Source organism: Neophocaena asiaeorientalis, unplaced genomic scaffold, assembly GCF_003031525.2.
Source record: "Neophocaena asiaeorientalis asiaeorientalis breed wild unplaced genomic scaffold, Neophocaena_asiaeorientalis_V1.1 scaffold424, whole genome shotgun sequence".
NCBI classification, from domain to species: Eukaryota; Metazoa; Chordata; class Mammalia; order Artiodactyla; family Phocoenidae; genus Neophocaena; species Neophocaena asiaeorientalis.
The window spans coordinates 160,036-174,749 of record NW_020174430.1 but is presented as its reverse complement, the minus strand read 5'-3'; the positions used below and the strand labels follow the sequence as shown (position 1 = coordinate 174,749).

Here is a 14,714-nt window from a genome sequence, read left to right as displayed (position 1 = left end):
ACATAAACGTTTAATTAAAAGTAGGGACTTAACCTGGTGGTCCAGTGGTTAAGAATCTGCCTTCCAATGCAGGGGATGTGTGTTCAATCCAGATCCCACTTGCTGCAGGGCAACTAAGCCCACGTGCCACAACTACTGAGTCCGTGCACCGCAACAAAAGATCCCACATGTCACAATGAAGACCCCGTGTGCCGCAGCTAAGACCCGATGCAGCCAAATAATAAAATAAAATGTAAAAATTAAACAAAAGTTAAAAAGTTATAGAACACTACTACTTCTGACTGGTAATTCAGGGTATATACATTAGATAATCTGTTCAGAGGCTTGGAGACACAGCTTACAATTTATATCTTGGCTTTATTTATTACACCAAAGTATTGACAGCTGTCTTTTTTATTCACAGGTTCAGTAGATGAAGGCGTCACTGAAGGGTTACCTACACTTCAGAGCACTTCTAGCACCAGTGCTCACGCCGATGATGATGATCGGTTAGTACTAACACAGTACATGGTTTTCTTATAAGGGCTGTGCTTGTGACTCTAAACCCAAGCATTCTATCTGGGAATTATATAAAAGTTTATTGTGACCTCCCTTTAGTATATTTTTTAGTCATCAGGTAGCCACATAAATTAGACAACTTATAGCACAAGGGTTTTTTTTTGGCATTTCCAAGACTTCCCAGCCCAGTTGCTTTAAATAGTATCTATATTAGGGGTTGGCAGGCTGTGGACCACAGGCCAATTCCAGCCACCACCTTTATTTGTAGATCAAGTTTTATTGGAACACAGACATGCTCATTTGTTTACATATTGTCTGTGGATGGCAGAGTTGAATGGTTGAAACAGATCATGTGGTGTGCAAAGCCAAAAATAATTACATCTGACCTGCTACCAAAAAAGTTGATCAAACCCTTATCTATATACTCATGGTTCCCAAGTCATTATCTTCACATTGACCCTTCCTGCTTGATAATTTTCACATAGACATAGCAGGGCCAAGACTTAATATATGGCCAAGACAGACTCTAGCCTTTCCCTCCCCTCAGACCTGCTCCTCCAGTCCTCCTGTCTCGGTGAACAGTGCCATCATCCCCCCAGTTTTCCAAGCATTGTCTCTGGGAATTATACTTGATCCTTCTTTCCCTCACCTCCCACCACCATATTTAATCTTTAAGCAAGTCCTGTCAGCTCTGCATCCAAAATATACTTCTCAGTCCACTTCTCCTTCAGCTCTGCTACTGCCACCCCAGCCCAGGTCACCACCATCTTTTGCCTTCACTACAGTAACCTTCAACTGGCCCCTGATTTCATTCTCCCTTACTCCAGTCATTCTCCATGTAGCAGCCAGAATGATTTTGTTTTTTAAATTAAGTCAGATTATGTTGCTGTTCTAAGTAGCAGATTCTTAAAATTCCCCAGTAGATTCACACTTAAAATCTAAACTCCTCACTATGCCTTTACAGGCCTACCTGATAGGACTTCCTTCAGACCATACTCCTCCTTGCATACCATATCCAGCCACACTGACCTTCTTTCAGTTCCTAGAGTATTTCTAGTCCATATTTGTTCTGGCTTTGGGGCCTATCTGCCATTTTAGGGCCTTTACTCTGCCTGAAATGCTTTCTCCCCTAATTTCCACATTGCTCACTCTTTCCTGAATCTTCAGATCACTGTCTAAGTGTCAGTTCTCAAGGAAGATTTTCCTGACCACCAGTCTAAAGTAAAACACTGATCACTCTGATCACTTCTGTTTTAATTCTCTGTTCTGATCATTTTCTCGAGTGTTTATTGTCTGTCTCTGACCACTGAATATAGACTTCACTGAATTAACTCCTCCTCTTAGAGTCCGGGACAGACTTAAAAAGTATATTTGTTGAAAACTTGAAGTATTCAAAGAACTCAAACAAGGTTTATTGTTCTTGAATAGCTAAACCTGATGCAGCAGGTTATGAACCAGAGTCATTTGAATATGTTAATGAAGGTGTAAACAAATGGAAATATGCCTAGATTCCTTAATTTCAAACGTTAATGAGGTTGTCTGTTCTATACTAGATACTGTGCTGAGTGGTGGGCATATTGAGATGAAACGTAATAACCCTTTACCCTCAAAGAGATCAAGCCAACTTTGGGGGAGGGGGAAGAGGTTAAAGACAGACAAGTAAGCAGATAATCATGAGTCATCTGCAGAGGGGTCGGTTGCTCTGCATAGGAGGGTACCTGCCTAAACCACTGATGAGTCGAAGAAGGCTTTCGGGAGGAGGAGGTAACTTCTTGGGTACATTTCATAAAACGGCTGGGTGTGTCATCTAGGCACGTGAAGGAAGTTAAATATATGAAAGCACAGCACTGAGAGAGAACTGTTAAGGAGGAACTGCTTGGTGTGGGTATGTTTGGGGAGTATGACAAGAAATGAGGCTGGAAGAGTACACAGACCCAGATCATGTGGAGTCTCGTCTGCCTTCACTCTGAAGATGACCGTGAACCATCGCAGGATTTTTATCAGGGGACTGATTTAATCAGAGAGATCACTGTGAAACAGTGAGGATGGGTTAAAGGGGTGTGGGGCTAAAGAGAAGGAGTTATTAATTCAGCCGTCTATTGATGAGGGCCTGAATTAAAGCAGTAGTAGGAAGGAAAGTAGTAGAGAGATTAAGGCTACCTAAAGTAAAATCGTTTCTGATATGTGCTTGGTCATACGACCTTGCTTAACTTAAGATACTTGACATTCTGGACGATAACATTGTTTCTCCTTTTGTTATAAATGAAACTTGTAATCTAACTTTTAAACTGCTTCAAAAAGTCTTAAAGTGTTTGGTTGTTGTTGTTCATTTAAAGTTGTGCAGAAATGTTTATTGAACTTAAAAATCAGAGCCTGGTTGCCTTCTTTGGTCTGTTTTGTAGGTTGGAAAACGTTCAGTATCCCTACCAACTCTACATTGCTCCTTCCACCAGCAGCACAGAACGGCCAAGCCCAAATGGTCCAGATAGACCTTTTCAGTGTCCAACGTGTGGGGTGCGATTCACCCGTATTCAGAACCTGAAACAGCACATGCTCATCCACTCAGGTAATGTCATCATCCCTATTGTGGCATAAATGAGCACTCCAAAACATTTTATTTTGAAATTTCAGTTAAAAACAGTAAACAGATGCTTTTGAGTTAGAAAAAAGTTTTATCTCTGGGAAGTCTAGTGAGAACAGATAAACATAGGTCCATTGCTGAATTGGTGCAGTGTCAGAAATGTATTTGCTTACAGGCATCATTATTCTCATTAAGACATGGGTTGGGTGTAATATGTAAATGAAAAGGATATCAGATGCATGTGTGTATATGTATGAGGGAGAAAAGCACAAATATATACAGTAAAGCAAATGGGGTTAACAGGGTATATATTGGTGTTCTTTGTACTATTCTTGTAACTTCTCTAAATTTATAATTATTTCCAAATAAAAAGTTTTTAAAAATTAATAACAATAATTTAATTTTAATTGTACAATCCTAAATTTCTCTGTGCCCTGATTAGTCAGCCTTGTAGTATTTTTTTTGGTGTAAAAGAGATTTTGGATAAATGATGTGTAAAACATATTTGAAATTTAAGTTAAGTGTTCACGTAAAGGCAGTAAAATTCTTGCACATAGAACACTGACCTCTAATAAGAAATCTTTACCGCTATTCTCAGCTGTATAACTATCTCACTTAGATAGGTCTAACACTCCCTGTGCTAACACTAATTCCCTATGACTTTGTTGAATCAATGGATGATGTTTTGAAGGGTTTTGAAATTTTATTTGCTAAAACTGTGATAATGAATTGGAAGGGACCATTAATATACTTTATATTTCATATATTAATTTCTACATATTTTTTCCATCACTATTACATTAAATACCCAAAAACTCAATCAAGTAGTTCTGTTGTAATCACTAATTATGTTCAGAGATGTTAGAATTTCCCTTTTTTCTTCTCATTTTTCTCTTGAGATAGGAAATGAAGAGTAGGTACTGATCATTTTCACATCTTCTCAATATAAACCTCACTACTTGAATGAAATGAAGTAATCTTTTGTGAAGATTTGGGCTCTGCTTAAATACTCTGGTTAAATTGTGTTTTGAAGTCTATAAAATACAAGATTTGGAAGCGTTCAAAAATCCATTGGAGTATATATTACCTCAATTACCCCCACCCCATGGTGCCTTTCTTTCTCGCTTTCTTTTTTCAAGCACTAGTGACTTCTTAGATGTTCTGTACCTTTTCTGAGATACTGAGTTTGGAACTCATTTTTGCTGATGATTTTTGTCTTTTCAGATTATCTCTTGCTACAGAATTACAGTTCAGAAGTCTGTGAGGTTTATGACATTTCCACTTATTTTGTTTTTAGATAATATTTTGTTTTGCTTTATTTTATAGGAATTAAACCATTTCAGTGTGACCGCTGTGGGAAAAAGTTCACCAGGGCTTACTCGCTAAAGATGCATCGCCTAAAGCATGAAGGTAAACGCTGTTTCCGGTGCCAGATATGTAGTGCCACTTTCACTTCCTTCGGGGAATATAAACACCACATGAGGGTTTCCCGGCACATTATCCGCAAGCCTCGGATTTACGAGTGCAAAACATGTGGCGCCATGTTCACCAACTCTGGAAATTTAATCGTGCACCTGAGGAGTCTGAACCATGAAGCGTCAGAGCTAGCAAACTACTTCCAGAGCAGGTGAGGCGCACAACAAAAACCGAACCAGGAAAACTGCTTTCTAAACTCTCTTTTCCTGCTTTTAGGGCAGCCTGCTGTGTTTTTTTTATCAGGTTGCCAGCTAATCAGTCACATGCCTTTTAAATTCCCACTATCCAGTAATGCTCTGATCTCCTGATCTGATCAAATTTTGCTGATCCTTCTAAGTATAAACAATTTTAAATACATTTATAGTTGGCATTAGAAATCTTTTCCTACAGAAGTAGACTACTTACCAGCTTGTTTTGGTTTTTTTGTGGGTTTTTGTTGTTGTTTTTTTAAATACAAGGTTAAAGTAATTCTGTAGTACATTTTAAAATAGACCTTATTGGAGAATTTACCGTGTCAGATGATATTTAGTGATAGTGGATTACTTCAGACTCTTTGGATGTTAATTAAATTCTTGACCACTTCTCTCTTTTTTCTTTAAATAATAAGAGAGAAAATTCTACACCAGCTATGGTGTAGAACTAATGGATATGATAATTTACATCAAATGAAGTTTTCCTTTTTTTCAGTTTAGAGCTCCATGCTTTTAATATAAAAAACTTATAACAGAGTTACCTTTCTGATTTATTGGGTATCCAAGGATCAGGTTCTAGTTCTAGCTCTGCCACTAACTAGTGTTATGATTTAACACGTCACTTTACAGATGAAGAAGCTTGAAACGTAGAGAAAGATAAAATGTAAGCTTTAAAGATGATTTCTAAGGTCTCCTCTAGATATAAAATTCTGTTGTCTGTTTTTAATACTTTATCAGAATTGTACATCTGTAGGAATTCTTAGTTTCTCATAAAATCAAATCTTAAATTTTTAACTGCCTTCATTTTTTAAATCGTATTTTTCAGTAAATTATTCCTGCATAGATTTTGTTTTCTCTTCAAGCCAGACATTTTGTTTAATGTAATCATTTCTAACTCTGGGTGTCTGGTTATCATATCACTAAACCTAGATTATACATGACATAACAAACTTTGTTCCGGACTAAAATAGTGTCCCAGTTAACCACGCCTGTTTTCTATATCTTCCCTGTACTGAGCCCTCTATCCTCTACGCTTGTTTAACACCTGAACACTTTTTAGAAAATATAACATAGGACATCTTAAATTGCTCTGCAGATGAGCAGACTTCGGTTTTTTAAATTAATAGTGGACAGATTATAAAATAACCTTAAGTATATTAGTTATTGACATTATAAAGTGTAATGAAGTTTTTTTTTGTTTAACTGTAAAGATTTAAATCAAGCATCTAAGTAGTTTTTTACATTTCTTTATATAGTAGATTATATAAAAGGTCACTTATGCCTGAGGATTTAGTTTCTTAACTAATTTATATCCAGGAAGTAATAAAAAGCTAGGTTTATGTACCTTATAATTAGTGTATAATCCAAGAAAGGTTACGCATAAGTTATTCAAATGATCTTTGTTTAAATGAACATGCTATTTCCGTCTGTTTTGTATACAAAAACTCTTCTACATAGAACAAGCAAGGCTGTTTAGGTGTCCAGAGTGACACTGAAGGTGATAATCATATCTCTCTTGGTGGTAGGGAGATTTGGTATACTTTGGTTCTAATGGATGGTTTTGGTTCATATATTTAGGAAAGTTTAGAAGTTGAAAATTCCTGAGTTCTAATCTTCATTCAAAAATTAGAGAAATGAAAAATCCCAACCTTGTTTTACAAATCAGGTCTTTGTATTGTGTCTTATTTATTACTGGCTTGAAAATTAACTCCCTGTTTCATCCTTTGCCTCTTACCTAGTGATTTCCTAGTACCGGACTACTTAAACCAGGAGCAAGAAGAGACCCTTGTTCAGTATGATCTTGGAGAACACAGTTTTGAAAACAACTCCTCTGTCCAGATGCCTGTAATTTCACAGGTCTCCTCGACCCAGAATTGTGAAAGCACTTTTCCCTTGGGGTCTCTTGGTGGGCTGACAGAAAAAGAGGAGGAAATGCCAGGGCAGCCAAAGACCAGTGCTTGTGCCGAGGCAACCAGAGAGGACCCCCCAAAATCAGAGCTGTCTTCTGTAACTATTGAGTAATTTCATGGTTTGGCTTCATTTTTGATTTTTGGAAAGTGCCTGTGCTTGGTCTTGTACATTTGAATTTAATTTAACTTTTTAAGCAAAAAAGGGTTTGGGCAAGAATTTCCCTTTTTACTTGTAAGTTCTGCAACTGATGTTTTATTTTTCATGACTGAGAGATTGCTTCTGTAAGTGCACAGTAACACGGTGTTGAAATACAATAGAAACCCTGAGACTTAAGGAGAACCAGCTGACTTAAAACTGGTATCAGTTTCCTCTTCCATTATCAGGAGTAGGCTAACAACAGAGCACTAGGTCAAGAAGAAATCAGATGATTATTGACCTTCCTGAAATGAAAGCGTACACCAGAGACATATTACAGAACGAATCTGGCAGATGGCCTGAATAGATGTTTACTCCTATACACAGGATATTGTACAGTCTTTTGTAAAGCCTGTTGTTTTTGGAAGTATTTATAGTGAGCTTTCTTAAAAATTATTAGGGTATATACTTCTGAAATCCCACGTGTTTTGTGTTTTGTTTTTTTTTTTTAAGCTTTGTCACTATAATTTTTCATGGTGAAAATTTGGTATTGGGATAGGTATTCCCTGTACCTTTATAGTACCACTCCTCCAAATAATCTTTCTTCTGTGAAAGAAGGCGAAGAACCATGGTTAAGGATAGTCAACTTGTGCGTGAAATGACCAGGAACAGAGAATATAGTGTGTGAATCGGCTTCATAGGAACTCTTTCATACTGCTTTTCTGGATAAAATTACTGTTTACCTGGTCTTTGAATGTTAATGCCTGGCTAATTGGGTCATTGCCTAAATCAGTTTTCTCTTGCCTATACTTGGCATGATCCCATGAAAAGGAGATATACTGGAGATGTTCTATATTTTATACATAGGTTTGTGTATTGTTGAGGATGTTTTTATTCTGCTGTTTTGGACAAAATAAAGAATTCTCTGTTAAGGCTATATTCTTAACCCAACTGCGATTGTTTACAAAATACCCATATGACAGTGATAAATGGTCCTTATTCCAAAATATTTTAAGACATTGCCAAATGTCATATTAAAAGCAGTTAGGGTAGTTTTTACGCAATGTAAGCAATAATGTAGAAGTAGAGGAGAGTCTGTAAAATGATGATCTACGACTCAAATCTATTTGGGGAAAAAAGGATTTTTAAGACTAAAGAAAAACTAAAAACCTTAAATTAATGACTGTTACCTCTTGCTGCTAAAAAAAGAAAAGAAAAGAAAGGAACTTCGTGGTTTATAGTTGAAATATATATGATACTCTAGACTGGAATATACGTTTTTACCTGGTGCCATTAAAGCATCACTGACCTTGATCCTAAATATTCATGAGTCCATGAACAATGATCTTTTGAGTAACTCTTTTTTTCTATGTATATACCCAAAGTTTAATAATTATGAAAACACCTGATTAGGTTAGAAAAAGAAAATACAGTTTCTTATTCAAAACACAAGATCTCAGTTTTGTCTGGGTGCTAGTCGTTAATAATAAAATTTTTCTGAGTTATAGTGATTTGTTTCATTTTTTTTTTAATTGGCTAATTCTGTAACTTCTTTTATCCCCTACAAATGTAAAGGAAGGGAAAGTGAACTCATTGAAGATTTTTTTTAGGCTAATGTTCTTTCTGTCTGTTTGAATATTCTGCTATTTTTAACTTGTTTCCAACTCCTTTTCTCACTCATGAACCTGTTGTTTCCTCTTTGCTCCCAAACATAGGTATAGTACCTTCAGGAAAATCAACATGCACAGATTATGATGGCCTCCCATTATTTATGCTTCTTTACTAATAGGTTGAATTACTTTCTTCAACAGACTGTGATACTAATAGCGGTACTGCTGTGTCTCAGCTGGAAAGGTCAGGAATTTTTATTTTTAATGTAATATAGATCCTTTGGAAACTGTTATGCCTACCAGTAGATAAATCTCAAAAGTTAATTTTAAAATCTTAATGGAGAAAACAAAGAATCGGTAAAATTATGATCAGGAGTCATTGTTGCCCAGAGTTATTTTTTTAAAAAAGAAGAAGAAGGAAGGAAGAAAAGGAGGAAAGAAATAGGGTTAATGAGAAGAAATATATCAGAACCATTTGGAGATTTGTGGGTTGAAAGTGTTTTAGCACACCCCCGTCCTGAGAATTTTGTATTAAGAGAGTCCTACACAGTTTTGGCAGCTCTGAGGTGTTCTGTGTTCTCAGAATGTAGGATTGACCACCATCACTGGCTATTTTTTCCCAAATGGAAACTTTAGATTTTCATTGGTAATTACAAATTATACAGATTTCCAAGTTTTATGAAACATTTGAATCTACTGTGAAAATGCCGATTGTTGGTTGTCTGCTCCCCAAATCTTATCAATACAGGTAACTAACTAGTACTTAACATGTGATATAAACAGAGTCCTTTTTTTTCTATTTCAGTGAGGCTCTACATTTTTCTTGATACACAGTTTAAGGATACTTAGCTTATGGATCTGTTTTAGGAAACTAAGCTATGAGGGATAATTGTATATAGTGCTATTTAGATTTATTTAAAATTCCTCTAAGAGAAGGATGCCTGGATGTATAATTTTTACCAGAATATATGGAAAACATTGCAGAGAGATGAAAGCCAGTTATATTATCTCATCCATTAGAAATTACCAGTATAACTAAACATAAAAAAAATTCCAGTTTAGAATACTTTAGCATAGCTATCTTTCTGAAAGGCCCAAGGAGGGGTAACTTTGTTAAAGGGCTTAAATTTTAGGATGCAAGATAAATTGCCTTTTTAAACCAAGTATTTTATGTAAGAAAAGCATTTATTTTTCATTTTAAAGCTACCAAATAGGTATGATATACATACTTTAGAAATGAGCAAAGATGTTTGCTGTGATACTGGATATTACAGCTCCTGCAGTCATTCTTTCCATTTTTAAGGGTGTATTCTAACAGTGGAAGCATCTAGCATGTCAGTGATTGTACTAATTCAGAAACGAAAGCATTAATACTTGTTTTCATTTTTTTGAATTTTAAGTTCGAGAAAGGGATGCAGATGGAGTTATCACCCACAAATGTATTTAAATGGATATTTCTTACTTTGAATTTAAAGTAACCTTCTTAATTTTCATTTTAAATAATTAGTTATATATTTAGTTACATTGCCAGTTTTTAAAGTTCTCACTTTCAGTGATGCGGAAGTGTACTAAAGTGTTTAAATAGCTTCATTCATTCTTACATTTTAACATTTCAGCAACCATTCTGGTTCCATGTTATGACACATGCCCTTCGGTTTTCAAAACAAAAAAAACTTCCATTTTGTTAAAATACGTTACCAAGTGGAATGAACCAGCCAGCACATCTAATATACTTATCGTTGGTAACTCTGTTACCTTCTAACTACTGAGCCAGTCTCTCCGGATGTGTAAGTGGTTCCCTGGGAGCCTTTGGAAGTTGTATTAAGTCTTTTCGGTCTTTTATTTTATCTCTTATTATTTTTTATTCTCATACTTAATCTAAATAGAGACGAGTTATCTAGCTTAGTGGCTTTTATTCTGAAGATTCTCAGATCATGGTTTAGTTTCTTTTAGCTTCGTAGCCCCTGAGAAATACATTACTTTATAAGGTAGTGGCAGTTGGTACTAGTATACCACATGGAGAGAATTCTTCTTATTACTTGATGAATGAACAATCCTAAAATTATAATATTGTACCCGAAAGGGCTTTGAGATTTAAGGAATTGATGAAGAGAATTAAAACTTTTGTGTGGCACTTACTCTATTTTCACCTGTCTCGAAAATGTGAAGCTCTGGAGTATACAACTAAGTGAGGGAGAATAGTTTTCTAGTTATTAATATTAATTGGGAGGGAAAAAACTAGTAAAGTTCACATCTGGAAGCGACCCAAAGTTGCTAAAAGGTAGGAAATGTGGTTTTCAGTGTAAGTTATTGACATAAGATGATTTATTTATAATATATTTAGCTTTTGAAAGTTACTGAGAGAAGCATGTATACAAACAAGATTTTCTTTTCTAAATCAGTGGTACAGAATGGGGGGTGCTCAATTACATTAACCATGTCTATGAGGAATATTTATAGCTAAGCATACTCCTCCCAGGCTTTAGGCTCAAATCGTCAAAATTTAAGTTATTCCGTATTTTGCCTATACCCTTTTTTATCTTTCAGTGTCATTTTTGCTTGACAACATGTTGGTGACCATAGGGTATTTTTATTTGGAAGGTCCTCAGCAAGACTAATTTGCCAAAAGCAATAATGGTTCACATTAACAATGAAGTAGAGTTGAACCAATTTCCAGGTTCAACTAAGGAGCAGACAGTCTATGGGTATTTCATTTTTAGATTATAAATATGTTGAGATTTATTAATGGGGAGTTAAGCCTATGTCAGATTATGGGATGAAGACTCTTAGTGACATCATAGTTGTACTTTTTTTTTTAACTTCATACTTGACACAGATATTTCTACTACATCATAGTGATTATATTTTTATGATTAAAAAAAAGTAATAGTTCCATATCTTTACAGATAGCCTCTGCAGAGATGTCAGGAGATGATGTTACTGGCATCTCAACTTGGCAGTATCCAAAAATTGAGACTGCCTTCAAGTGTATATGCTACTTCGGTTATATAGCTCCCTCTGCATAGGGGCCAGGCCAGTTCCAACTAATACCAAGGTTCTTCTGTACATAATAGTTTTTCGAAGAATTTAAGGGTTCAGACCATTGGTTGAAAACAAAAAACTTTTAAAAAAAATTTTTAAAGACTTAAAATTTTTAAATTTCCGTTTGAAGTGCCTGGTTTATAAAATCTGATTCTTTGATGATTGCCTTTCTCTTTTAAACTGACTGATTTTGCTGAGTAAACTTAAAGCCCTAGGCTCAATTGTAATGATTTATTGATAAAATTGCTGCTTGATGGTTTGAGGTTCTACAGTGTCGTGACTTTTATTAAATTGTCCCTGTTTTCCCAAATACCGGTCTAACCATATCCAGATTTCATTATTCGATTAAACAGGTTTAAAAATCACCCTGTAAACGAATGTTCAGGTTACCAGAGTACATCATCTGCTGAGGAAGGATCAGTCTTCCCTACATTAAGAGGAGCCGTCATCTCCTCTGACACATGCTGTTTCCTTGGTATTAGTGGATGCTGTGTTCATTTAAAGCTGGGAAGCCTTTCTTGCAGTTCCTAGAAACACCTGCTTTTTCTAGAAAGAACCTTTTCTATGATTAGGTTATAATTGTGTTTTCTCTAAGAGCTTTCTTTTATTTCAGTTATCAGTTTTCAAGTTGACAAATGCTATGTAAAGTCTCTCATACTGAGAGTGGTCCACTAAATTACTGAAAGTTACACTGCTGTTCATCTTTCAGGTGCCTGAAATGAATGCCATCAGGTGATCAGGAGTGAGATCATAAACTTTATTCATTTTCTTCCTTATACAAAGTGATGGCTTCTAATGCTTATATTTCAAGATATTTTTTAAAAAGACAACAGTCTCTTGTAGAGTAAAATTTGATTTCAATCCAGGTCCCAGTAATATATTTGATTTTTCTGTTGTTGCTGGTGCCTGCTGTTGCATCAGATAGAGATTGCCTGCCTCTTTGTAGGGCACCCTTGTGGCACCTTATGTCCAATTGGAAGATAGTATATGGCTTCTTTGTGCCTCTGCTATCTTTTCAAAAGCCATTTTATAAAAATCCTAGGTAGCCTATTTTAATATTTAAATATATATATTTGTGAGAGATACTTTTAGAACAGACTTTTTTTTTTACTTTAAATATCCTGTATTCCCATTTTTAAGAGTAAATGTAAACTTTCCAGGATTTGAACTTGTCTTTTTCCACAGCAGCATAATGAAAAGTCGATCTGAGACAATAGACCATAATTCAGTGATAGAAGAAATTAATGTCTGATTCAAGGAAACAGACGTGAAGGGAAAAAAAATTGTTTTGATGTAACAGAAATCAATTTTTAAATAAAATTGTTTTAGTTTCTGTAATTTTGTATTTGCTGCTATAGTAGCTCAATATTTTACAGAGCTAACATATAAATCCGGCTCTATTCAAAAACTGGAGTACTTTCTAGTACAACCAGCCTAGGAGGAAGGAGTGTACGTACCACAGTCTTCCAGATGGGTGACTGGCGGTCCTGTTTAGCCAATGAACGCATGCTTTTAAATTCACCTATAGCCCAACATCAAGGAAGTTTGGGAGAAACTTTTATCTTGCTAGTTACAGCATTATGATTCTTTTTGGGCAGTGGCATTTGGTGAAACCCTTGGGGGAGGGAAGGTGATGCTGGGGAAGAAATGTGAATTAAATCATGTGGAAGGGTGTTGTCACGTCTTCTACCCTCTCCTAGAACCAGTACAACTTTCTTACCTGTGACAGGCCCAAGTTCACCAGCTTTGTATCCAGTTATCATCTCCTTCAAGTTTGGCTTTACTTGGTTACAGTGGCCATAGCTAAGTTATTTGGCATGTTTGACTTTCAACAGTAACAAAAATGGTTTTGGATTTGTTTTATTTCCTAAAAATGTATACAGTGTCAGAACTTCACATTTTATATACTAGTATCTGGCTATGAGTACTTTACAGGAACCATAGTTCTTGGTGACTACATACATATATATATTTTTGTGACTTTTTTGTATACTAAGTGCCGTTTCAATGTTACAATCATTTTTAGAGTTATTGTAATCACTGTGAATATCATGTTTTTTCAAATATGTTCTGAGCCTGTAGTGTTTGCTTTGTGAATATATGTGTATCGTATATATTCTGTATAGTTACATTGTACTGAAATATTAGCTTGTTTGATATAAGGAAAGTATGTATTGAGTACTTTTTGCTAGCTTGGTTGTTTAATCTTTTTTTAAAAGGTTTAAACTTTTTTAAAAACAAAAACTTTAAACCAGCCTTTATTACATGGTCACAAATAAAGTTGCAGTTAGACGGGACGGGCAGGGAAAAAAATAGTTTTGAGTGTCTTTGAATAGAAACATAAGACTAAGGTTTGTTTGGTTCCCCCCCCCCCGACCCCGACCCTTCATTAAAATATCTTATTAATGCTTTATGGAGTAAAACTTCCTGCTGTTGTTATTTACTGTTGGCTGGAAGGAAGAATTGGTGGTGCTGATCGAGGTCTAGTGGATAAGAAAAGTCATGAGACTAAGGCGCGCCTTAAGTAAGCATCCATTGAGTTTGTACAGACTAGAGAGTGTTCTGCGAGTCAGCACACACATCAGCTTCCTGGGCAGGTAAGAAAAGAGCTGAAAGGGCAAGGAGTCCATGAACACCATCCCTAAAATGGAAAAGAATATGAAGGAGGCTAGTTGGAGAAAGTCATCAAATCCTAGAGCTGTTGAGCCAGGTATCTTGTGCAGACCTGCTTTCCTGAGTGGTGGGTTATGTCTTGAGAAGTTGCCTTGAATCTATCTGAGGCTATACTTCATTGATTAGAGAGACCTGTTGGGATATTTCAATAATACCTCACAACCAAGGAGTAGAGCATGGTACTTACTGGGGGAAGGCAACTCATTGCCTAGGTGATGAGCCTGTGAGAGCCTGAAGGAAGGGCATTCTAACTACAGATGCACTTGCTGTGGATTTTGACAATAAGTGGTCTATAGAGTGAGAGCAACCGCCAAAGGAGACTGTGCACTGACCCCAAGCTACCAGCATCACTTAAGTTCAGGGAGGAAAAGCGTAAATTTTTAAGAAGCATTTTCTACCATTCAGTGAGTGTGTTGAGTGTTTTGGTTCTTTTTGCGGTACGCAGGCCTCTCACTGCTGTGGCCTCACCAGTCACAGAGCACACGCTCCGGACGCGCAGGCTCAGCGGCCATGGCTCACGGGCCCAGCCGCTCCGCGGCACGTGGGATCTTCCCGGACCGGGGCACGAACCCGTGTCCCCTGCATCGGCAGGTGGAC

At 36.3% G+C, this 14,714-nt stretch overlaps 1 protein-coding gene across 3 annotated transcripts in view; it reads left to right on the top strand.

The window, feature by feature from the left end:
* Window positions 1-13,857, top strand: part of ZBTB44 (zinc finger and BTB domain containing 44) — a 70,680-nt gene extending 56,823 nt beyond the window's left edge. For 2 of the 3 annotated variants that reach the window (XM_024756842.1, XM_024756843.1), the window contains exons 3-6: window positions 404-488; window positions 2,901-3,064; window positions 4,406-4,706; window positions 6,486-13,857. In XM_024756842.1, coding sequence (XP_024612610.1) covers window positions 404-488; window positions 2,901-3,064; window positions 4,406-4,706; window positions 6,486-6,768 — 833 coding nt within the window. In that variant the 3' untranslated portion in view covers window positions 6,769-13,857. The remainder of the gene's footprint in view (window positions 1-403; window positions 489-2,900; window positions 3,065-4,405; window positions 4,707-6,485) is intronic. The other variant, XM_024756844.1, reaches the window with a different exon arrangement.
* Window positions 13,858-14,714: the final 857 nt, after the last annotated feature.